This window comes from Budorcas taxicolor, chromosome 16, assembly GCF_023091745.1.
Source record: "Budorcas taxicolor isolate Tak-1 chromosome 16, Takin1.1, whole genome shotgun sequence".
In the NCBI taxonomy this organism is placed as follows: Eukaryota; Metazoa; Chordata; class Mammalia; order Artiodactyla; family Bovidae; genus Budorcas; species Budorcas taxicolor.
In genome coordinates this window covers 20,137,041-20,162,890 of record NC_068925.1, presented here as the reverse complement: position 1 = coordinate 20,162,890, position 25,850 = coordinate 20,137,041, and the positions used below count along the sequence as shown (strand labels likewise).

At 38.0% G+C, this 25,850-nt stretch overlaps 1 protein-coding gene across 1 annotated transcript in view; it reads left to right on the top strand.

Annotated features, from left to right (window-relative positions):
* USH2A (usherin) overlaps window positions 1-25,850 on the top strand; it is a 930,744-nt gene that overhangs the window by 656,218 nt on the left and 248,676 nt on the right. Inside the window, exon 46 of the mRNA XM_052653949.1 lies at window positions 2,872-2,984. Coding sequence (XP_052509909.1) covers window positions 2,872-2,984 — 113 coding nt within the window. The remainder of the gene's footprint in view (window positions 1-2,871; window positions 2,985-25,850) is intronic.

The following is a 25,850-nucleotide window of genomic DNA, read 5'->3' as shown; positions in this document are numbered from 1 at the left end:
TTCCCCACCCCCTGTTCCCCCCACAGTTGAAAGTGAAACATTTGTAATCATCTAGTTACAACCAATACATTAACCTCTCCCACTACTAGGCTTGGTGTCCTAAGAAAATGACATATAAAGATATTTAGTAAAAGAAGAAAGGTACTTTGCTTATTTTTTTAGTACATTCCATGATTTCTGTCTACCCACCTGAGTGTATTTTAGCATAGATCAGTGAACTGCTGTTTCTCTTGATGACTCAGAGGGAATCTGTGTGTAGGTGTAGATCATTGATCACATTATAAAATAAAAATCACATTCAAAATACTTAGAAATGCAGCTTAATGGACAAGTTAACATAGAAGGTTATGAAAGATTTACTGTATTTTCCTCTTTGGGGCCCTGGTGGAAAAAGCCAGCTGAGTCCTCGAAAGGCAGCATATTCATTTGCTTTATCAGGACTCAGAATGTATCTGGGATGGAGGTATACACAGGTGGAGGGGGTGATTGTGGTGAGATCACTGGATTCTGTGCATGCATATCCAGCGCCAGCCTTCTGACCATGAAGCAGGAGTGGGTGTGTAAGCATTCCAGGCATGTTCCACTCTGACAGGCTTCACTCAGATCTGTTTGTTTGAGTTACTAATGGCCTGAAGTGAAGAGAAGTGAAAGTTCCTCAGTTGTACCTGACTCTTTGTGACCCCATCTATTATACAGTCCATGGGACTCTCTAGGCTAGAATACTGGAGGGTAGCCTTTCCCTTCTCCAGAGGATCTTCCCAACCCAGGAATTGAACTGGGGTCTTTTGCATTGCAGACAGATTCTTTACCAACTGAGCTATCAGGGACGCCCACTAATGGCCTGACGAGAGTGTATTTTGATCTGATACAAGGAAACAGATGAGGAGACAAAAGACCAAATTAGAATCTAATACTTAAATTTTGCGACTGGTGACTAAGATATTCTTAATAACTGTAAATATATTTTTGTGACCCTCCTCCAAGTCCATAAATACTCTACTTGAAATAGTTATTGCATTACTGGAAATTTTATTTTTATCAAATGTCAAAGATTTTTATTTATGATGTCAAAGATAATTGGTCTCCATTTAAAATGTGCACTTAACTGATAGGCCTAATACTTTAAAACTAAGATTCTCTTTACTAACCCCCTCTATAAAATAGCCATTGATTTTAAAGCAGACATGTAGATGCACCACAACATCTGTTTTTTAATGAATCATTCTGCATTTTAATGAATCATCTTCTAAAGGGACTGCTCATTCAAATTTTTCTTAAATTTTTTCTCTTTAGTATTAATATGTAAAGCTGTATATTTGTGTTTCATCACCATGTTATACAACATAGCTGTAACACCAGAAATATGCCCCAATGGTGGAGACTTGGAATACTACATTAGTAACAAAGTGAAAAAGTATTGACACATTTCTCTAAAATCAGAGTAAAAGCTTTCTAGAGAATCATTTGAATAGACCTAAGTAGTTTATAGCTTAAAGATGTGCTTATTATTTAGATAATAAAGCAATTAGGGTATAGTAAAGCCTGAATCAAATAATTTCATATCTTATCAGCTTGATCATATTCCTTGCATTCTCTGACCTTTCCTCTACTTGCAAACTTCTGAAAACAGAGTTGTGAGGATTCATTAAATTATTTGTTCAAGTACAGATCCTAATATTTGGCACATAAGAAGTTCAGTTGAGCTGATTTTGAGTCACCTCACTATGCATCATGTAGTCAGATATTTCCCAATATGTGTGAGGTTTTATTGTCATTAATACTATTACAGCAAGTATATTCATCTACTTGTAAGTTATTTGGAATTTACTGGACATGACTTAATGTTAGCTCAGAATACTATAAGGCATAAATAAATCACTCAACAGCATTATAAAAATATACCTCAACTTCCAATTAGATGCCCCATGAACAAAACAACATAACTTATATATGCAGCAAATACCACATTTTTCTTTCCTCAAATGCCCATGGAAATTCAGAGAACTGCCTTGCTTTAAAGTTCAGTATTAGTGTTTAAGATTCATCAGTATGTAATATCCTCCATTTATGTATTAGATACAGAAAGTAAATTATCACTGGTAAAAGTGCAGTTCCTCTTTGGTTTAACCTTTAATGGAGAGCAGAAGGGTGTTACTTTATGGATGGTCCACAAGCAATCTCTTACACTTTCATTGTCTCTCCCTTGCTCTTGTTGAATATGTTATTTGTGTTACTAATGCTTGATGAACTCAATTTCTAATCTTTAGTTATTCCAGCCTCCTTGGTTTTTATTCAGGTTAGGTAGCAGAATTAAAGGGTGAGTGATGAGTTTCTCCTGTGATTAAGGTAGAAATACAATTGCAGCTGGAACAAATGGGTATAAAATAGCTCAGCCATATTGGAAGTCTTCCCTAGACCTCATTTTTCTTCCATTAGAGATTAGCATTGAGGCTATTTGTTGTCAAGTGTCAAGGCTTCCAGAAAATATCATTACCCTACTTGGTTATAGATCCAGAGAGTAGTATGCAGTGATAACATATTATGCTTGCCAACTGTGAATTAAGCATCTTCCCTTTTTCTTTAGTTGTGCTCCAAAAAGATGAATATGCCTGTCTGTTTCTGAACAGTTAGAACTAGAAACTAAACATTGCCATTTGAATCACTGTGTCAATTGTCCCAGGCTCATTTCCAGACACTATTTTGAGTTTGTTCCATTGGACTCAACATAAAAAATTAAGACTTAGTAAATCCCAAGATGCCATAGAGAACTGTAAGAAGCACCTGTGAAATGAGAGTGGGTGGGTTTCCGTCCATCAGCGGTCTGTATTTTGAAAGTAGTTACAATTATTTTTTCTAAACTAACATTTGCAGGTTGAAGTCTGCACAAAATATGCCTGTGTAAAAAGCAACAGAACCCAAATCACCACTGTGGAAGATACTCCAAGTGATATACCGATTCCCACAATTCATGGCATCACTTCAAGGTACCAATTCTTTATCAATTAATCTAAAGAACTGACCATAAGCAATTAAAATAAAAATCAAAGCTATCATTCCTACCATGACAATCTGATTTAGTAGATTACTATAAATATGTGTGTAAATCAAATTTTTTATATTATTAGGTATTGATCCTCAGTGGACACATCCCCTAACATTTAAGCTTTGATTTTTCTGATTGTCCAACTTCACTTCCTTTTACTTAGTAATCTGTGAAAAATGTTGGAGTGCATGGAAAAGTTGTCCTTCAGTAAATTCTTTTGTGAGGCAAATAATACAATTTTAATTAGAATGACTACCTCCTAACTTAATCTCTTTGAAAAAAAGTTAGACTTAGATATGTCAGATTTTCCTAAAGCTAGAAATAGCTGTAAAATAATTAGGGGAGATAAATTATTGGATAACCTTTACAATTGTATCAGATTCTTCATGGAATCCCTTTATTTTTGTGTAGTCTTTTGTTGCTGAGAAATAACCACAGTTTGAAAGTGATCCTCTTTCAATTCAAAATTTAGCAATTTAAGAGAAAAAAGATGTAACATCAAGGTTTCCAAGTCAAAAGTAATATGAAATTTTCACCTCTCTGTGTCAAATCAAGGGCAGAGAAAGAAATCTGAGTATTCCCACATCATATTTTTGCCCTAACCAAATGAATCACCTTTAATCTACACACATATTCGCCCTCACACACAATTACATCCCATATACACACATGCATACTGACTGAAATAATCAACATGTTATAAAATATTTCAATTCTGAAGGATTCCTTTATGACATATTGAAAATTATAGGTTTTTTAAAAATCTTTTCAAAAATAATCTATACTGATTTGGAGAACCAGTGATTGAAATAATTACAAAAACTCAAATAATTCAATTCTTAGATGTTCAGGGCAAAATAGTCCTTTCTTCTTGAGTATATCTTCTATCAAACTCATGATGATATCTGTCTAATGTGGGGCACATGCATGATAAGTCATTTCATTGGTGTCCTACTCGGTGACCTATGGACTGTAGCCCTCTAGGCTCCTCTCTCCATGGGATTCTCCAAGCAAGAATACTGGAGTGGGTTGCCATGCCCTCCTACAACTCATGTGGGATATGTTAATTAATTGATAATTCCCTCAACAGATTTTTCTCATCTATCCACATGATTGCCTACCTTTTCAGGGGAAAATGGTCAAGTTTAAGGGACACCAGAGACCTTTATTTATTTTTTCAGCAAACATACTTGTGGGTATAATAATATAAGAGGTAAAGGTAATATAAAGCCTCTAAATTTTCACAGTTCCAGTCAACTGTGGGAGATGTTGCCCTAAACAAACATTTATAGAACAGAGTGAAAAACACTATAATAAAAGTTTATAATGTGCAAGAAGTGCATTAAAAAAAAAAAAACCTCAACTCTGCCCATAATTATCAGTGAAGACATCATGAAAGATGTGACATTTGAGTTCATTCTAAAGAACTCAAGGAAGAAGTATAAGTAGGTAGGTGGATGTTGTCAAATTTCTTGTCTGTTAGCATCCCCATGACTCAAGCCTAGGTGAATGGCATAAGGGAATATGTCTTAGATTACATATTTATATGTAGCTAAAAATATGTAAGGTTTTTCAGAAATTGAGCAAATATCCATTTGAGACTCTGTCTCTAAGATATCTTTAAGAAGATTCTTGTGGATGATAACAGAAAAGAAAATATTTTTAGTTGGGTTTAAAGATTGCTTCTCCCCAAATATATTAAACTGGTGCCAAAAACAATTAAAAGGGCTTATTTATTTTTTAAAAACAAGAAAAATGACAAAGCAGATGAGAACAAGAGAAGATAGATTTTTAACACAATTATGAAAGCAAAATTTGCCTTGGGAGAGGCATTGCCAAAGTGGTAGTTGGCAGAAGGAGATGACGACACAAAACAAACTAACTTGCTCTGCAGAGAACCTCAGTGTCTGAGCACTTAACAGACTTGCAGGGTTGTGAATAAGGGCAAGATGGGATAAAGTTCAAAGCTGAAATCGTGGGATTAGCTTAAAGTCTTAAAAAAAAAAAAATAGTGATTGGGACCTATAATTATTCAGGGTTCTCCAGAGAAACAAAACCAAACGTGAAAACTTAGGAAACCTTGGCGTCTAGTCCCAGTCCATGTCCAAAGTTTTGAGAATTAGAGGAGCTAATGGTATAAATCTTGGTCCAAATCCAAGAGTGAGAGAAGATTGATTAGATCAAGTAGTCAATCAGAGAGGAGGAATTCTCCCTTCCTTCAACTTTTTTTTCTACTCAGCCCCTCAACTGACTGGAGGGTTGAGGGTAGAGCCCAGCTACACTGTGAAGAGCAATCTGCTTTACTGAGCCACAGATTCAAATGCCTCCCTCATCAAAAACAACCCTGCAAACACACTTAGAAATCATTTTTGACCAGATGTCCTCAACTCTGTGGCCCAGTCAAGTTAACACAAAATTAGCCACTACAGAATTCAAGGTCCCCTACCTCTATATTATTCATCAAAGTGTTGATTTCTGTTTCTCCTTGTGGCATATTCCACCAACAGGAGATCAGAAGTTTTTTTCTCAAGAAACTGAACAGGGTTATTTAGGAATTAGGGCTACTAGGCACAGTGGAGAAGGGAATGGCAACCCACTCCAGTACTCTTGCCTGGAAAATCCCATGGACGGAGGAGCGTTGTAGGCTACAGTCCATGGGATCGCAAAGAGTCAGACATGACTGAACGACTTCACTTTCACTTTCAGGCACAGTGGAAATCTGGAATGAAGGGCAAAGGTAAACATCATGATAAAGTGTAGACTACAATTAGAATGATGGCACCTCAGCTGCTTTCCCCAGCTCTGGTTTCACAAACAAATATCCAGTCATAAATGTTTCCATACAGAACGGCATTCTTCTCTGAAACAGTCTGAGTGACTCCAGATAAAATACTTCCATAAACTAGCAGATCAGGATCCGCTAATAGAAAAGATAACTTGCCAACTGGTCACACAGTAGGGAATTTCATCAATCAACAAGCCCCACTCATATATAAATCTTCTTGTCACCTTTTTTATCTCAAAGGTTAAAAGAAACAAACTTAAAACAGTGAAATAATTCAATAGACATAGAGACTATGCAGGATGAGGAAAAAAATACATAACAACCTCAGAGGGATAAAAAGACATCCTCTATCTATAAAACAGCACTAAAATAAAAATCCTACTTGGAAAAAAATCAAAGTAAAGCAGGACTTCGGGGAGGGATATCTCATGGAAATTAAAAGTCTTAATTTTTAATTAACTGAATTAAAGCTTTAGAAGAAAGTTTAAAGTCTCTGAAAGTGAAATAAAAATCAAATATGTTACTAAAAAAGAAATTAAGAAAAATCTTAAAATTCAGGAAATCAACAATTTGGATAATAAGAGTTCCAGAAAGAGAGAACAGAGGAAAAAAGGGAAGAAAATAAAGATGACAAGAAAAGATTCCCAAATCAAGATACCTGTAAGTAGATTCCAAGGTGTTATAAATACCAGGAAAATGACTGAATCATAACCATATAAGGGGATATCATCTGGAAATTTCAAAATACCAGGTTAAAAAAATTGCATTCAAAAAGCTTCCAGGGAGAGAATAAGATGGCAGAGGAGTAGGTGGATGTGGAGTATCTCTCTCTCCAAGGATACATCAGGAATACGTCTTCAGACACAGAAGTGCATGCAGAATACCAGCTGAGAGTAGACAGGAGTACCTGACCAGTGGAAAAGAATATATAGAACCATGCAAAACTCAGCAGGATGAAGGAACTAGGGGGAAAAGCAGGAGAGTTAGTAGGACTGGCCCTGCCCTCAGTGGGTGGGGGAACTGAAGCAGGGGTCCCATCCCCATATTGGGGCAATTGTCTGAGTCAGAGGAGAAACATTTAAGGCTGAGAGTGAAACAGCTGATCTGTGGAAGCCTAAATGGAATGAGAATCAGACAGTCCTTGCTGCAGCCATACATTCCCCGGTCAGGGATGCGGGTCCACTAGAAGGTGCAGCAGCTGGGAGCTGCAGTTTAGGGATTGTGGAGCAATCCCAGGGCAAGGGCTGCTGTTGACTGCGGAGAGATGGGTTGAAAGGATGTGAGGGAGGAGATTGTGGTGGGAAATGCCTGTGGAGGACAGCCAGGCAGCCATGGAAGCCAGGCAAGATACTGTGGAGTCATGCGAGGGGGTGGAGCCATCACCATAGCCTCTCTTTCCCCACACACCAGCATTGGCGGCTGAACAATAGAGAGCCTGGCCCATCAAATGCCTGATGTACTGAACTACAGAGTAGGACCCCCTCCAGGCTGCCTCTTCAAGTGCCTGACATCCAGATAGATAGAATAGGACCCCAGCCAGGGGGGCCCCTCTATGTGACTGAAGTGGCGAACAACAAAGAAGGACCCCAGGAAAGGGAGCCTTCTAAGTGCCTGAATGGGAGGAGCTATGGAGAAAGTCTGGCCAAAGAGGCCTTCTGATCTCCAGCTACAAGAGGCTCAAGAAAAGACTGATAGGGCCATAACTCCTGTGGTGGAGGCAGTCCATATCCCTGCACAATTAGCATTGCCAGGATCCCTAAAAGCCTAGCAGCTGTGCCACCTTCATGCTCAACTCTCACTGGGGCAGAGCTGCCACAGGCCAAAAAAAGTCTTGTATCTATGCGTGCAGGCTCACTTTGGTCATGTCCAAATATTTGTGACCCTGTAGACAGTAGCCTGAATGGTCTAGTGGTTTACCCTACTTTCTTCAATTTAAGTTTGAATTTGACAATAAGGAGTTCATGATCTGAGCTACAGTCAGCTCCTGGTCTTGTTTTTGTTGACTGTATAGAGCTTCTCCATCTTTGGATGCAAAGAATATAATCAATCTGATTTTGGTGTCGACCATCTGGTGATGTCCATGTGTGGAGTCTTCTCTTGTGTTGTTGGAAGAGGGTGTTTGCTATGATCAGTGCATTTTCTAACATTTTCTAGGGAAAACCACTAGACCATTCAGGTATGACCTAAATCAAATCCCTTGTGATTATACAGTGGAAGTGAGAAACAGATTTAAGGGACTAGATCTGATACATAGAGTGCATGATAAACTATGGACGGAGGTTTGTGACATTGTACAGGAGACAGGGATCATGACCATCGCCATGGAAAAGAAATGCAAAAAAGCAAAATGGCTGTCGGGGGAGGCCTTACAAATAGCTGTGAAAAGAAGAGAAGCGAAAAGCAAAGGAGAAAAGGAAAGATATAAGCATCTGAATGCAGAGTTCCAAAGAACAGCAAGAAGAGAAGAAAGCCTTCCTCAGCGATCAATGCAAAGAAATAGAGGAAAACAACAGAATGGGAAAGACTAGAGATCTCTTCCAGAAAATTAGAGATACCAAGGGAACATGCAAAGATGGACACATTAAGGGACAGAAATGGTATGGACCTAACAGAAGCAGAAGATATTAAGAAGAGGTGGCAAGAATACACAGAAGAACTGTACAAAAAAGATCTTCACGACCCAGATAATCACGATGGTGTGATCACTCACCTAGAGCCAGACATCCTGGAATGTGAAGTCAAGTGGGCCTTGGAAAGCGTCACTACGAATAAAGCTAGTGGAGGTGATGGAATTCCAGTGAAGCTGTTTCAAATCCTGAAAGATGATGCTGTGAAAATGCTGCACTCAATATGCCAACAAATTTGGAAAACTCAGCAGTGGCCACAGGACTGGAAAAGGTCAGTTTTCATTCCAATCCCAAAGAAAGGCAATGCCAAAGAATGCTCAAACTACTGCACAATTGCACTCATCTCACACGCTAGTAAAGTAATGTTCAACATTCTGCGAGCCAGGCTTCAGCAATACGTGAACTGTGAACTTCCAGATGTTCAAGCTGGTTTTAGAAAAGGCAGAGGAACAGAGATCAAATTGCCAACATCCGCTGGATCATGGAAAAAGCAAGCGAGTTCCAGAAAAACATCTATTTCTGCTTTCTTGACTATGCCAAAGCCTTTGACTGTGTGGATCACAATAAACTGTGGAAAATTCTGAAAGAGATGGGAATACCAGACCACTTGACCTGCCTCTTGAGAAACCTATATGGAGGTCAGGAAGCAACAGTTAGAACTGGACAGGGAACAACAGACTAGTTCCAAATAGGAAAAGGAGTACGTTAAGGCTATATTTTGTCACCCTGCTTATTTAACTTCTATGCAGAGTACATCATGAGAAAAGCTGGGCTGGGAGAAGCACAAGCTGGAATCAAGATTGCCGGGAGAAACATCGATAACCTCAGAAATGCAGATGACACTACCCTTATGGCAGAAAGTGAAGAGGAACTAAAGAGTCTCTTGATGAAAGTGAAAGAGGAGAGCAAAAAAGTTGGCTTAAAGCTCAACATTCAGAAAACGAAGATCATGGCATCTGGTCCCATCAATTGATGGGAAATAGATGGGGAAACAGTGGAAACAGTGACAGACTTTATTTTTTTGGGCTCCAAAATCACTGCAGATGGTGACTGCAGCCATGAAATTAAAAGACGCTTACTCCTTGGAAGAAAAGTTATGACCAACCTAGATAGCATATTCAAAAGCAGAGACATTACTTTGCCAACAAAGGTCCATCTAGTCAAGGCTATGGTTTTTCCAGTGGTCATGTATGGATGTGAGAGTTGGACTGTGAAGAAAGTTGAGCACTAAGGAATTTATGCTTTTGAACTGTGGTTCTGGAGAAGACTCTTGAGAGTCCCTTGGACTGCAAAGAGATCCAACCAGTCCATTCTGAAGGAGATCAGCCCTGGGATTTCTTTGGAAGGAATGATGCTAAAACTGAAACTCCGGTACTTTGGCCACCTCATGTGAAGAGTTGACTCATTGGAAAAGACTCTGATGCTGGGAGGGATTGGGGGGCAGGAGGAGAAGGGGACGACCGAGGCTGAGATGGCTGGATGGCATCACTGACTTGATGGACGTGAGTCTGAGTGAACTCAGGGAGTTGGTGACAGACAGGGAGGCCTGGCGTGCTTCGATCATGGGGTCGCAAAGAGTCGGACACGACTGAGCGACTGAACTGAACTGAACTGTGGCCCTAGTGTGATTAGATTGACTAGTTTTCTGTGAGTATGGTTTCAGTGTGTCTGCCCTCTGATGCCCTCTTGCAACACCTACCATCTTATTTGGGTTTCTCTTACCTTGGGCGTGGGGTATCTCTTCACGGCTGCTCCAGCACAGCGCAGCCGCTGCTCCTTACCTTGGATGAGGGGTATCTCCTCACCGCTGCCCTTCCTGACCCTCAACGTGGAATGGCTCCTGTATGCCCTCATGCGCCTGCGCAGCCACAGCTCCTTGGACATGGGCTTGCTCCTCCTGGCCACTGCCCCTGACGTCAGACATGGGGTAGCTCCTCTCGGCTGTGCTTAGTGCGCCGGTTGCAGCCACCTGCGCTTAGTGCACAGAGGTGGAAATAAATCCACAATTGAAATCCAGGGGCAATGTGGCTAAGGAAGAAGACCCAAAACCTCCCACCAGCTATACAAGCTGCAGATTAAATCCACAGGATCAACAAGGAGGTCTCTGTGTCAATGTAATATATAAAAGGACATTGAGACTCCCACAAAAAGAACACACAGGAGTAGGACCAGGTTAGAATCTGAGCGGCCCCCACAGCAGGTCCAGAGATCACCACAGTGTTGGAGGGTATCCTAGGGAGTTTAGGTTGACTGTGACTCCCAGTGAGGGAAAGGACTCTGACAGCAGTGACTCCAGAAAAGTGTTTATTATTCTTATGTTTTGACTTGTTCTATTGATTCTTTTGGATTTTTTTTCTTTCTTTTTTCCTCCCCCTGTGTTGTAGTTGTCAATTTTATTGGTACTATGAAATCTAATTAAGCTTTTGAGCTTTCTTTTTTTCTCAGTCACATTTTAAAATTGTTGTTATAAACCTTTGCCTCTACATTGCTCTTGTGCAGTTCTGTGGAGTTTTCCTTTTTTTTCTCTTTTCTCTTTTCTTAATTATTTAGACCTATTATTTTTTCTACAGTTATTACTTTCTTTGCTTTTCCTACTGTTCTTTCCCCTTTGCAGTTAATTTTTAATGTATATAAATATTCTTTATCTGTATCTATTTAACTCTGCATATCTTTTCTTTCTTTCCATTTCTCGCAACATATTTGTTAATTGTATTTTCATTGCTTTATTTCCCCAGTTGGCACCTTGCTTTAGATTTGTTTTCCAGTTTGTGCTTTAGTTAGTTTTGTTCTTAACTGTTAGATATAATTTTTGGTTTCCTTCGTTTCCTGGGTCAATCTATTGTACTTTATTTTTGTTGAACTGTTTTGATTTTGCATACGGGTGTATATGTGTATGTATATATTCAGTCACACTTTTTGTTGTTGTTATAAACCTCTGCCTCTACGTTGGGCTTCTGCAGCTCTGTAGAGTTTTCCTTTTTTTTTTTCTTTTCTCCTTTTTATAATTTTAATTTTTAATTTCTTTAACCCTATTATATTTTTTAAACCTATTATATTTTTTCTACATATATTCCTTTGTTTGCCTTTCCTACTGTTCTTTTCCCTTCCAGTTAATCTTTAAAGTATGTAAATCTTCCTCATCTACCTCTATTTAACTTTGCATATATGTTTTTCTTTCCTTTCTTCTCAACATATTTGTTAGTTTTGTTTTCATTGCTTTATTCCCCACTTAGCACATTGATTTAGTTTTGTTTTCCAGTTTGTGCTTTAGTTAGTTTTGTTCTTAACTGGTACATATACTTTTTAATTTCCTTTGTTCACTGGGTCAATCTTTGGTACTTTATTTTTGTTGGACTGTTTTGACTTTGGTCATGGGTGTATATCTATATGTGTTTATTCCAATATTTTAATTATTATTTGCCTGATTTTGTGACTGCCATTTGGCTGGGCTTCATTTTTGGTTCGTCATTTTTGGGTATTTGTTTTAATCTCACTTAATGCTATAACAAACCACTTGTGGAATGCTATAACAAACCACCCTGTTCCTGACCAGAGATCAAGCTCTGAGTCTTTGGAGTGGGAGCACTGACTCCAAGACCCTAGACTACCAGAGAACTACCCTAGGAATTATCAAATAGTGAGAACTCACACCAAGGAAACCACCTGAATACAAGACATCACCCAACAACCAATAGCAACCTGTGCAGGAAGCCTCATGTCAACAACAAACAAAACAAAATACAAACCCAATCATCAGCAGACAGGATTACCACCTCACCCAGCCTTACCCATCAGAGGAAGAACAAACAAACTAGCAAGCAACAACAACAACAACAAAGACTCAGCACAAATCTCAGCTTGTATATGAAGCTTACACAAACCACTAGACCAACCTTGCTGCTGCTGCTGCTAAGTCACTTCAGTCGTGTCCGACTCTGTGCAACCCCATAGATGGAAGCCCACCAGGCTCCCCCGTCCCTGGGATTCTCCAGGCAAGAACACTGGAGTGGGTTGCCATTTCCTTCTCCAATGCATGGGAGTGAAAAGTGAAAGGGAAGTCGCTCAGTTGTGTCCAACTCTTAGCGACCCCATGGACTGCAGCCTACCAGGCTCCTCCATCCATGGGATTTTCCACGCAAGAGTACTGGAGTGGGGCACCATTGCCTTCTCTGAGACCAACCTTAGGGCAGAAACCAAAAGGAAGAAAGAATTCAACCATGAAGTCTCAGAAAAGGAGAACTCAAACACAATAAGTTAAAAAAAACTTAATGAAAAGGCAGTGAAATATTACACAAGTGAAGGAACAAACTAGAAACACAGAAGTCCAAATAAATGAAGAGGAAATAGGCAAACTACCTGAAAAAGAATTCAGAATAATGATAGTAAAGATGATTAAAAAAACCTTGAAAACAAATGGAGAAAATGCAAGAATCAATTAACAAAGACCTACAAGAATTAAAGAATAAACATAGAGACAAACAACACAATTACTGAAATTAAAAATACTCTAGAAGGAGTCAACAGCAGAATATCTGAAGCAGAAGAAAGAATCAGTGAGCTGGAAGATAAAATGGTAGAAATAACTTCTGAAGAGCAGAATAAAGAAAAAAAGAATGAAAAGAACTGAGGATAGTCTCAGAGACCTCTTAAGTGAAGTGAAGTGAAGTCACTCAGTTGTGTCCGACTCTTTGTGACCTCGTGGAATGTAGCCTGCTCAGGCTCCTCTGTCCATGGGATTCTTCAGGCAAGAACACTGGAGTGGGTTGCCATTTCCTTCTCCAGGGGATCTTCCCAACCCAGGGGTCGAATCTGGGTCTCCTGCATTGCAGGCAGACGCTTTATCCTCTGAGCCACCAGGGAAGCCCAAGAGAGACCTCTGGGACGATATCAAATGCACCAACATTCGAATTATAGGGGTCCCAGAAGAAGAGAAAAAGAAAGGGTATGAGAAAATTTTTGAAGAGATTATAATTGAAAATTTCCCCAACACGGAAAAGGAAATAGTCATTCAAGTTCAAGAGACACAAAGAGTCCCATACAAGATAAACCCAAGGAGAAACATGCCAAGACACATACTATTCAAACTAACAAAGACTCAACACGAAGAAAGAATATTAAAAGCAGCAAGTGAAAAGCAAGAAGTAACATGCAATGGAAACCCCATATGCTGAACAGCTGATCTTTCGATAGAAACTCTGCAGGCCAGAAGAGAATAGCAGGATATGTTTAAAGTACTGAAAGGGAAAAATCTACAACCAAGATTACTCTTCCCAGCAAGGATCTCATTCAAAATTGATAGAGAAATAAAAAGCTTTTCAGACAAGCGTAAGTTAAGAGAATTCAGTACCACCAAACCAGCTTTATAACAAATGTTAAAGGGACTTATATAGTCCAGAAATACAAGGGAAGAAAAAAGATCTACACAGTCAACCATAAACAATTTAAAAAATGTCAATAGAAGCATATATATCAAACTACTTTAAATGTAAATTGATTAAATGCTCTAATCAAAAGACACAGACTGGCTGGATGGATACAAAACAAGACCCATATATATGTTGTCAATAAGAAACCCACTTCAGACCTCAAGACACATATAGACTGAAAGTGAGAGGATGGGAAAATATAGTCCATGCAAATGGGAAGCCAAAGAAAGCTGGAGTAGCAATCCTCATATCAGACAAAATAGACCTTAAAATGAAGAAGATTACGAGAGATAAGGAAGGGTACTACATAATGATCAAGGGATCAATCCAATAGGAAGATGTAACAATTGGAAATATCTATGCACCCAACATAGGAGCACTTCAATACATAAGACAAGCACTAGCAGACATAAAAGGAGAAATTGACAGTAACACAATCATAGTAGAAGACTTTAACATCCCACTCACACCAATGGACAGATCATCAAAACAGAAAATAAGGAAACACAAGTCTTAAATGATACATCAGATGAGATGGATCTCATTGATATCTTCAAGACATGCCATCCAAAAGCAGAAGAATACACCTTCTTTTCAAGTGTACATGGACATTCTCCAGGATAGACCACATCCTGGATCACAAATCAAACCTCAGTAAATTTAAGAAAATTAAAATCATATCAAGCATCTTCTCCAACCACAACAATATGAGACTAGATATCAATTAGAAGAAAAAAACTGTAAGGAACACAAAAAGAAGGAGACTAAACAACACATTTCTAAATAACCAACAAGTTACTGAAGAACTCAAAAGGGAAATAAAAAAATTTCTAGAAACAAATGCCAATGAAAAAACGACAGCTCAAAACCTATGGGATGAAGCAAAAGCAGTTCTAAGAGGGAGTTTTATAGCAATACAATCCTACTTCAAGAAACAAGAAAAACATCAAATAGACAACCTAAGTTTACACTTAAAACAATTGAAATAAGAAGAACAAAAAAAACCCCAAAGTTATTTCAAAGAAAGAAATCATAAAGATCCAAGCAGAAATAAATGAAAATGAAGTGAAAGAAACAACAGTAAAGATTAATAAAACTAAAAGCTGGTTTATTAAGAAGATAAACAAAATGGACAAACCTTCAGCCAGACTCATCAAGAAAAAAAGAGAGAAGAATCATAACAAAATTACAAGTGAAAAGGAGAGGCTACAACAGACAGTGCAGAAATACAGAGGATTATAAGACTATTATGAATGACTATATGGCAATAAACTGGATAATCTGGAAGAAATGGGCAGATTCTTAGAAAAGTTCTATCTTCCAAGACTGAACCAGTAAGAAATAGAAATTATGAACAACACAATTACAAGCACTGAAATGAAGCTGTGATCAAATATCTCCCAAAATATAAAAGCCCAGGACCAGATGGCTTCACAGGAGAATTCTGTCAAACATTTAAACAAGAGCTAATGCCTATCCTTCTAAAACTGTTTCAAAAAATTGCAGAGGAAGGAACACTCCCAAACTCGTTCTACAAGGCCACCATCACCCTGATACCAAAACCAAAGACAGCACAAAAAAAGAAAACTACAGGCCAATATCACTGATGAACATACATGCAAAATCCTGAACAAAATTTTAGCAAACAGAATTCAGCAACACATCAAAAAGCTCATATACCGTGATCAAGTTGGGTTTATTCCAGGAATGCAAGGATTCATCAATATACACAAATCAATCAGTGTGATACACCATATTAACAAATTGAAAGATGAAAACCATATGATTATCTCAATAGATGCAGAGAAAGCCTTTGACAAAGTTCAGCACCCATTTATGTTAAAACTCCAAAAAATGGGCATAAAAGGAACCTACCTCAACATAGTGAAGGCCATATATGATAAGCCTACAGCAAACATTATTCTCAATGGCGAAAAACTGAATACATTGCCCCTAAGATCAGGAACAAGACAAGGGTATCCACTTTTACCACTATTATTCAGCGTAGTTCTGGAAATCCTAGCTACAGCAATCAGAGAAGAAAAAGAAATAAAAGGAATCCAGAGCAGAAAACAAGAAATAAAGCTCTCACTGTTTGCACATGACATGATACGGTACATAGAAAACCCTAAACAGAGTATCAGAAAATTACTAGAGCTAATCAGTGAACTTAGCAAAGTTGCAGGATACAAAATCAATACACAGAAATCACTTGCATTTCTATATACTAACAATGAAAAATCAGAAAGCAAAATTAAGGAATCAATCCCATTCACCATTGCAACAAAAAGAATTATATGTCTAGGAATAAACTTACTTAAGGAGACAAAAGATTTGTACACAGAAAATTATAAGAGACTAATGAAAGAAATCAAAGATGACAGAAACAGATGGAGAGATATTCCATGTTCCTGGCTAGGAACAATCAATATTGCGAGAACGACTATACTATCAAATGCAATCTACAGATTCAATGAGATCCCTATCAATTACCAATGGCTTTTTTCACAGAACTAGAACAAAAAATTTCACAATTCATATAGAAATACAAAAGACCCCAAATAGCCAAAGCAGTCTTGAGAAAGAAGAATGGAGCTGGAGGAATCAACCTTTCTGATTTCAGATTATACTACAAAATGCAAATCATCAAGACAGTATGGTGCTTGCATAAAAACAGAAATATAGACCAATGGAACAAGATAGAAAACCCAGAAATAAACTCAGGCACCTATGGGTACCTTATTTTTTACAAAGAAGGCAAGAATATGCAATGGGACAAAGAAGCCTCTTCAACAACTGGACAGCTGCATGTAAAAGAATGAAATTAGAACACTTCCTAACACCATACACAAAGATAAACTCAAAATGGATTAAAAACCTAAATGTAAGACCAGAAACTATGAAACTCTTAGAGGAAAACATAGGCAGAACACTTGATGACATAAATCAAAGCAAGATCCTCTATGACCCACCTTCTAGAGTAATGGAAATAAAAACAAAAGTAAATAGGTGGGACCTGATTAAAGTTAAAAGCTTTTGCACAGCAAGGGAAACTATAAGCAAGGTGAAAAGACAAGCCTCAGAATGGGAGAAAATAATAGCAAATGAAACAACTGACAAAGGATTTATTTCCAAAATATACAAGCAGCTCATACAACTCAATACCAGAAAAACAAACAACCCAATCAAAAAGTGGGGAAAAGACCTAAACAGACATTTCTCCAAGGAAGATATACAGATGGCTAACAAACACGTTAAAAGATCGTGTTTTTCACATCGCCCATTATTAGAGAAATGCAAATCAAAATTACAATGAGGTATCTCCTCACACCAATCAGAATTGCCATCATCAAAAAGTCTACAAACAATAGACTGGAAAGGGTGTGGAGAAAGGGGAATGCTCTTGCACTGTTGGTGGGAATGTAAATTGATACAGCCACTATGGAAGATTGTATGGAGAGTCCTTAAAAAACTGGGAATAAAACCACCATATGACACAGCAATTCCACTCCTAGGCATACACTCTGAAGAAACAAAAATTTTAAAAGACACGTGTATCCCATTGTTCACTGCAGCACTATTTACAATAGCTAAACTATGGAAGCAACCTAGATGTCCATTGACAGATAAATGGGTAAAGAAGTAGTGGTACATGTACATAATGGAATATTACTCTGCCACAAAAAGGAATGCATTTGAGTCCGTTCTAATGAGGTGGATGAACCTAGAACCTATTATACAGAGTGATGAAAGTCAGAAAGAGAGAGATAAATATTGTATTCTAATGTATTTATACGGAATCTAGGAAAATGGTGCTGAAGAATTTATTTACAGGGCAGCAGTAGAGAAACGGACATAGAGAATAGACTTATGGACATGGGAAGAGGGGAGGAGAGGGTAAGATGTATGGAAAGGATAAGATGGAAACTTACATTACCATGTGTAAAATAGATAGCCAGTGGAAATTTGCTCTATGGCTTAGGAAACTCAAGCAGGGGCTCTATATCAACCTAGAGGGGTGAGATGGGGAGGGAGAAGGGAGAGAGCTTCAAAAGGGAGAGGATATATGTACATCTATGGCTGATTCATGTTGAGGTTTGACAGAAAACAGCAAAATTCTGTAAAGCAATTGTCCTTCAATGAAAATAAATAAATAAATAAATAAATAAAAAAGCTTCCAGGAAGAAAAGACAGATCGTGTACATACAACACGAGGAATTTGGATGACATTATCAGACTATAAACAGCAAGATTCATTGCTAGGAAAACAATGAAATAATGCCTTAAATTCTGAATTTAAAAAAAAGAAGAACTTTCATCTTATTATTCAATACTTCATCAATATCAATTACATATTGGGTCAGAAGAGAGACAACTTAAGGCATGTGAAGAGAAAAAAATATAGAGAGATTTCATTGAAAACTGACAAGAATATGAGAACTACCTAGTTTTAACAATGAATTAAGCTTCCAAAAATGTTCTGGGTTTTCTAAATTTGTTTATTTTTTAGTTATTCTCTAAATTTTTTAAATTTGTTTTTAATTTACATACAGCAGAAGACATTCTTTTTTGCTTCACATTTCTATAAGTTTTGAGAAATATATCGCGTTCTGTGAACAACGCTACAATTAACATATAGCACTGTTCCATTACGTCAAAATATTTCTTCACATTAGTCCCTTTATAGTCAATCCCTCCTCCACCCACCCCCATACTGAGGAAGCACTATTCCATTTGCCTGTTTCATGTTGTCATATAATTGGAGTCATACAGTATGTAGCCATTTAAGCCTGACTTCTTTCACTCTACATAATGCATTTAAGATTCATCCATATTATCATAAATATCAATAGTTTGTTGATTTTTGATACTAAAGTTTTGATACTAATATGAATATACCACAGTTTGTGTATCATTTGGGTGGTTTCCAGTTCTTGGTGACTATGAATAAAGTCACTGTAAACATTTATGTACAGATTTGTGTGTGAACGTAGATTCTCATTTCACCAGGGTAAATGATGAGTGGGACTGCTGAATCATATAATAAGTTTATATTTTGCTTACTTTATAAGAAACTGCCAAACTGATTTCCAAAGTGACTAGATATTGAATTTTGTTAAATACATTTACTTCATATTACTTTGTTAATGTGTTTAATTACATTGATTGACTTTCAAATAATTAAGGCTACATTATCTGAATAAAGCCCACTTGGTTGTGATGTATTTTCCTTTTTATATATTCCTGGATTCGATTTGCTATTGTCTTGTTGAGGATTGTGGTTACCTTTATAAATTATATTGAACTATTTTTATTTCTTGTAATGTCTTTGCCTGCTTTTGGTAAATGGCAATTCTGGTCCCCCCAAATAAGCTGGAAAATGTTTTCCTTTTCTATTTTCTGAAAGAGATTTTGTGAAATGGTATTTATTTCTTAAACGTTGGTAGAATTTACCAGTGAAATTCACCTTTTGCTAGAGTTCTTGTTGAGTGGTATTTTACTCAGAATTCAATTTCCTTAACAATGTATGATGATTCAAGCTATCTGTTTCTTCTTGTGTGAAATTTGCTACTTTGTGTTTGCAAAGAACTGGTTAATTTCATTGAATTTTTCCAATTTATGGACAGAAAGTTGCAATGTTTGTAGGATCTGCATTGATTTGCACCGTTTCATTTCTGATAATGGTAAATGTCTCTCCATCAGTCTAGAGTTTTATCCATTTTGTGAATCTTTTCAGAGAATCATCTTTTGGTTTTATTGGTTTTCTCTATTGCTTTATGTTTTCTAATTCATTAATTTCTGCTCTTTATTGATTTATTTCTTCTTGCTCTGGGTTTATCTTACCCTTCTTTTTTTTGTTGCTTAAAGAAGAAAACGTGCATTGTTGATTTGAGACCTTTCTTCTTTTTGACTAGAACTATTTAAAGTTAAGAATTTTCCTTTGAGCTATGCTTCAGGTGATTCTCATGAAGTTTCAAATGTTGCATTTTATTTCATTTAATGTTTCAAGATAGTTTCTAATTTCCTTAATACTTCTGCTTTGACTCATGAATTGTTTAGAAGTGGTTTGCTTAATTCCCAGATAATTTTTAGTTTTTTCAGACATATTTAAGGTGTGAGTTTCGAAAGCCATTCTGTTATGGTCTGAAACATGGTTTTATTTTATTGCCTATAATGAGATCTATCATGGTGAATATGCCATGTCTACTTGAGGAGAATGTGTATTCTGCTGTTGTCAGAACATTTTATAAATATCAATTAGGTCAAGTTGAGTGATAGCGATGTTCAGGTCATCTGTACACATAATGATTTCCTGCTTGGCTGTTCTATCAGTTATTGTGAACGGAATGTTGAAATCTCCAAATATAACTATGGGCTTATTTATAATAGTTCTTTTTTTTTTTTGAACTCTCAGGTTTTGCCTCATGTATTTTGATGCTTTACTATTAGGTTCATGCACACTTAGGATTGTTATGTCTTAGTAAATTGACACTTCTATTGTTGTGTATTACTCCTTTTCCTTCCTGATAACTTTTTTATCATCAAGTATATTTTGTCTGATAATAATATAGCCACTCCAACTTTCTTTGGATTAGTATAACTTTGAGGGATTTTGGAGTATTTCCTGGATATTTAAATATCAGGTTGTCATCATGTGTAGAAGGTTGGAGGTTTTGTTTCTGTTGGCAGGTGACCAACTTGGTTAGCTTCAGACTGAAATTTTTGTCTTGGCTTATGTGGTCAGTGGCTCTAATATTAGTTCATTTTTCAGAAGTTTCTCCATGCTGCTTTATGTCTGTCCCATTCACGCACCTCTCAGTGGCTTATCTGGTGTTTGGTTAGGGGATTATGTAACGGTTCAGATCTCAGAGTCTTTGCTCTGTACTCATGCTTCCCTCTGCTTATGAGGCAGCCATGTGTGTGCACCTTGGAATTAAGACTTGTGTTGATTTATGCATAGAATTAACAGACTGCTTAGCTTTCTCTTCTTTGAGAGTTACTCTGTGTTTTCCATATCCCTTGGACTTCCTTTTCCAGATCTTTGACTAGAAAGACATGGTTTCTCTTGGAATTTTAGCCTCCCAAGGTAGCTCACAGTTTACATCAATGGAATTGTTTGAGGGGCAAAGAGATTAGAGAGATATATTGAAAAAAAAAAAAAAGGTAGGAATTTTTGTGCCATACATTCTTTGGGCCACAGGGGGCACTTTTCCTGGTTTCCCTGGCCAGAAAGCTAGATTTTTCTTAGGATTTTTTATTCTCATTTGGCCACGACTGCCATCATTCAGCTCCTTATCTGGAATCATTCTCAGCGCAGGAAAAAAGAGGAAGCAAAATGAAACAGGGATATTCATCACACCTTCTGGCTTGCTAGGCCTTTTTATATTCTGGTCAGAAAGATTAGATTGCCCTCAAACCTAGACAGCATATTAAAAAGCAAAACATCACTTTGCCAACAAAGGTCCATATAGTCAAAGGTATGGTTTTTCCAGTAGTCATGTATGGATGTGAGAGTTGGACCATAAAGAAAGCTGAATACCAAAGAATTGATGCCTTCAAATGGTGGTGCTGGAGAAGACTCTTGAGAGTCCCTTGGACTGCAAGGAGATCAAACCAGTCAATCCTAAAGGAAATCAACCCTGAATATTCACTGGAAAGACTGAGGCTGAAGCTCCAATACTTTGCACAATTGATGTGAAGAGCTGCCTCATTTGAAAAGACCCTGATGCTGGGAAAGATTAAAGGCAGGAGGAGACGGACACAACAGAGGTATGAGGTGGTTGGATGGCATCATCGACTCAGTGAACATGAGTTTGAACAAATTCTGGCAGATAGTAAATGACAGGGAAGCCTGGTGTGCTGCAGTCCATGGGGCTGCAAAAGTCAAACACAACTGAGCGACTGAACAACAACATAGGTTTTGCTTGCCCAGTGCGTGTTTCCACGCTGGGGCTGCTCCTCAGCTGAAGATGGGGACAATAAAAGGAAAAACAATGGGAAACTCATCCTATAATGTTTGCTCTTCAAATATTGGCTTCTTTCCTGATTTGCCAGTATTGTTAACTTTTCAAAGTCCTTAAGTGGTTGCTTTTTGTAATTTGAGCTGACTTTTTAGCAATACTCAACAGGCATATGTGTATGTGTGTGTGTATATGCTCAGTCATGTCCAACTCTTTGTGACCCCATGGATTGTAGCCCAGCAGGATCCTCTGTCCATGGGATTATCCAGGCAATAATACTGGAGCAGGTTGCCATTTATTCCTGTAAGGGCTCTTTCCCACCCAGGAATCACACCCACATCTCCTGCATTGGCAGGTGGATTCTTTACCACTGAGCCATGAGGGAGAGAGGCTATAAAGGACTTTTCCATATTGACCAGCACAGAAATTACCCCTCCCCCATATTTTTCTTTATTCCAATACCTTTGACAACTTTATTTCCTTTTTTTTCCCTTTTTTAGGGTAAAAGATCTAGCCAAAAAAAAAAGCTGATTTAAATCATTTATAACTGAATATTGGCATGTACAGTCTTTCCTTTCCTAAAATGATCTATCATAGCACAGCAACATTTTCCAAAGGCAAAACTCTAATGAGCATATATAGGCTGCCAAGCCATTAATCAAAATTACACCAACACCAAAGCAGTTAGCCTCCTGTGTGCATATTATTATTTGTGTAATTTCATTATACTTCTGGCAACGTGTACATGTTAGTTGTTTCTATTTTGGTTTAAGAAACTCTCTTATATTAGCAACATGAAAAATCAAGTGTGAAATCCTTCCAGACAAATGTCAGTAGACAAAGTTTGCTTCTATAGCACTCAAAATATTTTGGTTTCTAATAACATACATATTTCTTAGATTATCTTTGGTAAAATGTCATAGCAAAAATTTAACTTTGGTATGTTTTAATAACATATACAGATAGCTTACCAGCCTGTTTGATGATAAGCATGGAGCACATCATCCTTGTCTCTGGCCTTAAACTATACCTTGCTTTTGACTACAACATCTTCCGCACAAGCACTTACGTATGGTTTTCCCAATTATATATAATCCAGAAATGCCTTTGCACACAAATGTAGAAAGATCAGATGAACCCTTCTAGCTTTATAAGCTACTCCTCTGGAAACAAACTCTGTTTCTACATCACATTTTCCGTACTTGTCATATTATCACCAGCTGCTTCTACATACCCGAAGAGTGCTAACGACTGATCGATAGCCCGGACATGTCTGGCCATGGCCTACACGTGCCCTGGGTAGTTCATTTATTTGCCTCAGTGGATTTGCTAGAGTGGAATTTAATCAATAGCTAATTCATTAATTCTGGTTCTCAAGAATGTAGAGACTGCGCTGGATGAAGATAGCTGTCCGGTGCTGGCTTTGATTGAAATATGACAGACACTGTAACTGACAGCTTCACTGGGTACTGGGTTGCCTCTGAAGTTCACTTCTTTATTCTCTATAAGTGGATAAGTGAAGAAAAGAGGCATAAACCAGGAAAAAGTTTTTATTACATGACTGCTAGTATTCCAAAATGCATAATTTCCAGGCGTGAGGCTCAAGGGAAAGCAGAGAGAGAGAGAGAGAGAGAGAGAAAGAACACAGATCATGTCTCTCATTGCCTTTAGTGGGAACCATGGCAGTTTTTATGGTTCCAGATCAGTTTGGGGCTGTATTATTGATGAGCAGTCAGAGGCATAATGTCTTTGTAGTACTCACAAATAATTGTTTAAAATTTTGCCTCAAGCTCCTGAGTAATATAAATGAAATTTTCACCCGTCAGCTTCTGAGAAGTCTTCATGATAATAGCACAGATTCTGTGTCTCTAAATGACACCTAAACCACTATCATCATTTAGAACTCCCCCTGTCTGAAAATTTCAGAGTATATAACTGAGGGTTGAGGATGGCGTGCATGGTCATAGCTGCTTGAAAAAGAACTTTCTCATTTTTGCCTCACTAAATTTGAGGTGAAACTTTGAGGCGTCTATATTTTTATACTATGACACTGGCTATCAGGAAATCTCTTCTATGATTGTTTTTCCTCTCTGACTTTTTCCGTGACTCATAGATTGAATACTGAAGTGATTTTATAATTAAACATTTTTAAGTCATGCTTTATGTTATGTTTTTAAATGAGGAGTATGCTGGGCTGTAGATGTAGAATTTCAGATCACCTCTTCACCCGTATTCTAAACTTTACTTCTTGCCAGTATGGACAAGTTGAGACAGCTTCTTTTTAATTTAATTTTTATTGTATATTGGAGTGTGGTTGATTTACAGTGTTGTGTTAGTTTCAGGTGTACAGCAAAGTGATTCAGTTACACATGTACATATATACACTCCTTTTCAGATTCCTTTCCCATATAGATTATTACAGAATATTGAGTAGAGTTCCCTGTGCTATAGGGAAGTTCCCTGTGCTATAGGTCCTGAAATTAAAAGACGCTTACTCCTTGGAAGAAAAGTTATGACCAACCTAGATAGCATATTCAAAAGCAGGGACATTACTTTGCCAACTAAGGTCTGTCTAGTTAAGGCTATGGTTTTCCCAGTGGTCATGTATGGATGTGAGAGTTGGACTGTGAAGAACGCTGAGCGCCGAAGAATTGATGCTTTTGAATTGTGGTGCTGGAGAAGACTCTTGAGAGTCCCTTGGACTGCAAGGAGATCCAACCAGTCCATTCTGAAGGAGATCAGCCCTGGGTGTTCTTTGGAGGGAATGATGCTAAAGCTGAAGCTCCAGTACTTTGGCCACCTCATGCGAAGAGTTGACTCACTGGAAAAGACTCTGATGCTGGCAGGGATTGGGGGCAGGAGGAGAAAGGGATGACAGAGGATGAGATGGCTGGATGGCATCACGGACTCGATGGACATGAGTCTGAGTGAACTCCGGGAGATGGTGATGAACAGGGAGGCCTGGCGTGCTGCGATTCATGGGGTCGCGAAGAGTCGGACACGACTGAGCGACTGAACTGAACTGAACTGAACTGAGGTTACCTGTTATATGTATAGTAGTGTGTGTATGTTAATCCCAATATCCTAATTTATCTTCACCCCTCACCTTTCCCCTTGGTAACCATAAATTTGTTTTTAAAGTCTGTGGATCTGTTTGTATTTTGTTAATAAGTTCTTGTGTATTATATTTTTTAGATTCCACATAAAAGTGATATCATCCAATGTTTGTCTTTCTCTGTCTTCACTTAGTATAATCGTCTCTAGGTTCAACCATGTTGCTGTAAACGGCATTATTTCATTCTTGTTATTATTGAATAATATTCCATTATATTGATATGCATATGTACCACATCTTTATTCATTCCTATGTCAATGAACATGTATGTTGCTTCCACGTCTTGGCTATTATAAATAGGGCTACAATGAGTATTGAGGTGCATGTATCCTTTTGGACCATGTTTTTCTCCAGATATATGCATGTGTTGTGCTGAGTCACTCAGTTGTGTCCCACTCTTTGTGACTCCATGGACTATAGCCCTCCAAGATCCTCTGTCCATGAGCATTCTCCAGGCAAGAATCCTGGGATGGGTTGCCATGCCTTCCTGCAGGGGATCTTCCTAACCTAGGAATTGAACCCAGGTCTCCAGCATTGCAGGTGGATTCTTTATCATCTGAGCCCCCAGCGAAACCCCTAGATATATGCCTAGGAATGAGAGTGAAGAGTTGTATTGGTAGCTCTATTTTTAGTTTTTGAAAGAACCTCTATACTGTTCCAACAGTGTAGAAGTTTTCACTTTTCTCTACAGTCTCTCCAGCATTTTTTGTATGTAGAATTTTTGATGATGGCTGTTCTGACCAGTCGGAGAAGGCAATGGCAACCCACTCCAGTACTCTTGCCTGGAAAATCCCATGGACGGAGGAGCCTGGTAGGCTGCAGTCCATGGGGTCACTAAGAGTCGGGCACGACTGAGCCACTTTACTTTCACTTTTCACTTTAATGCATTGGAG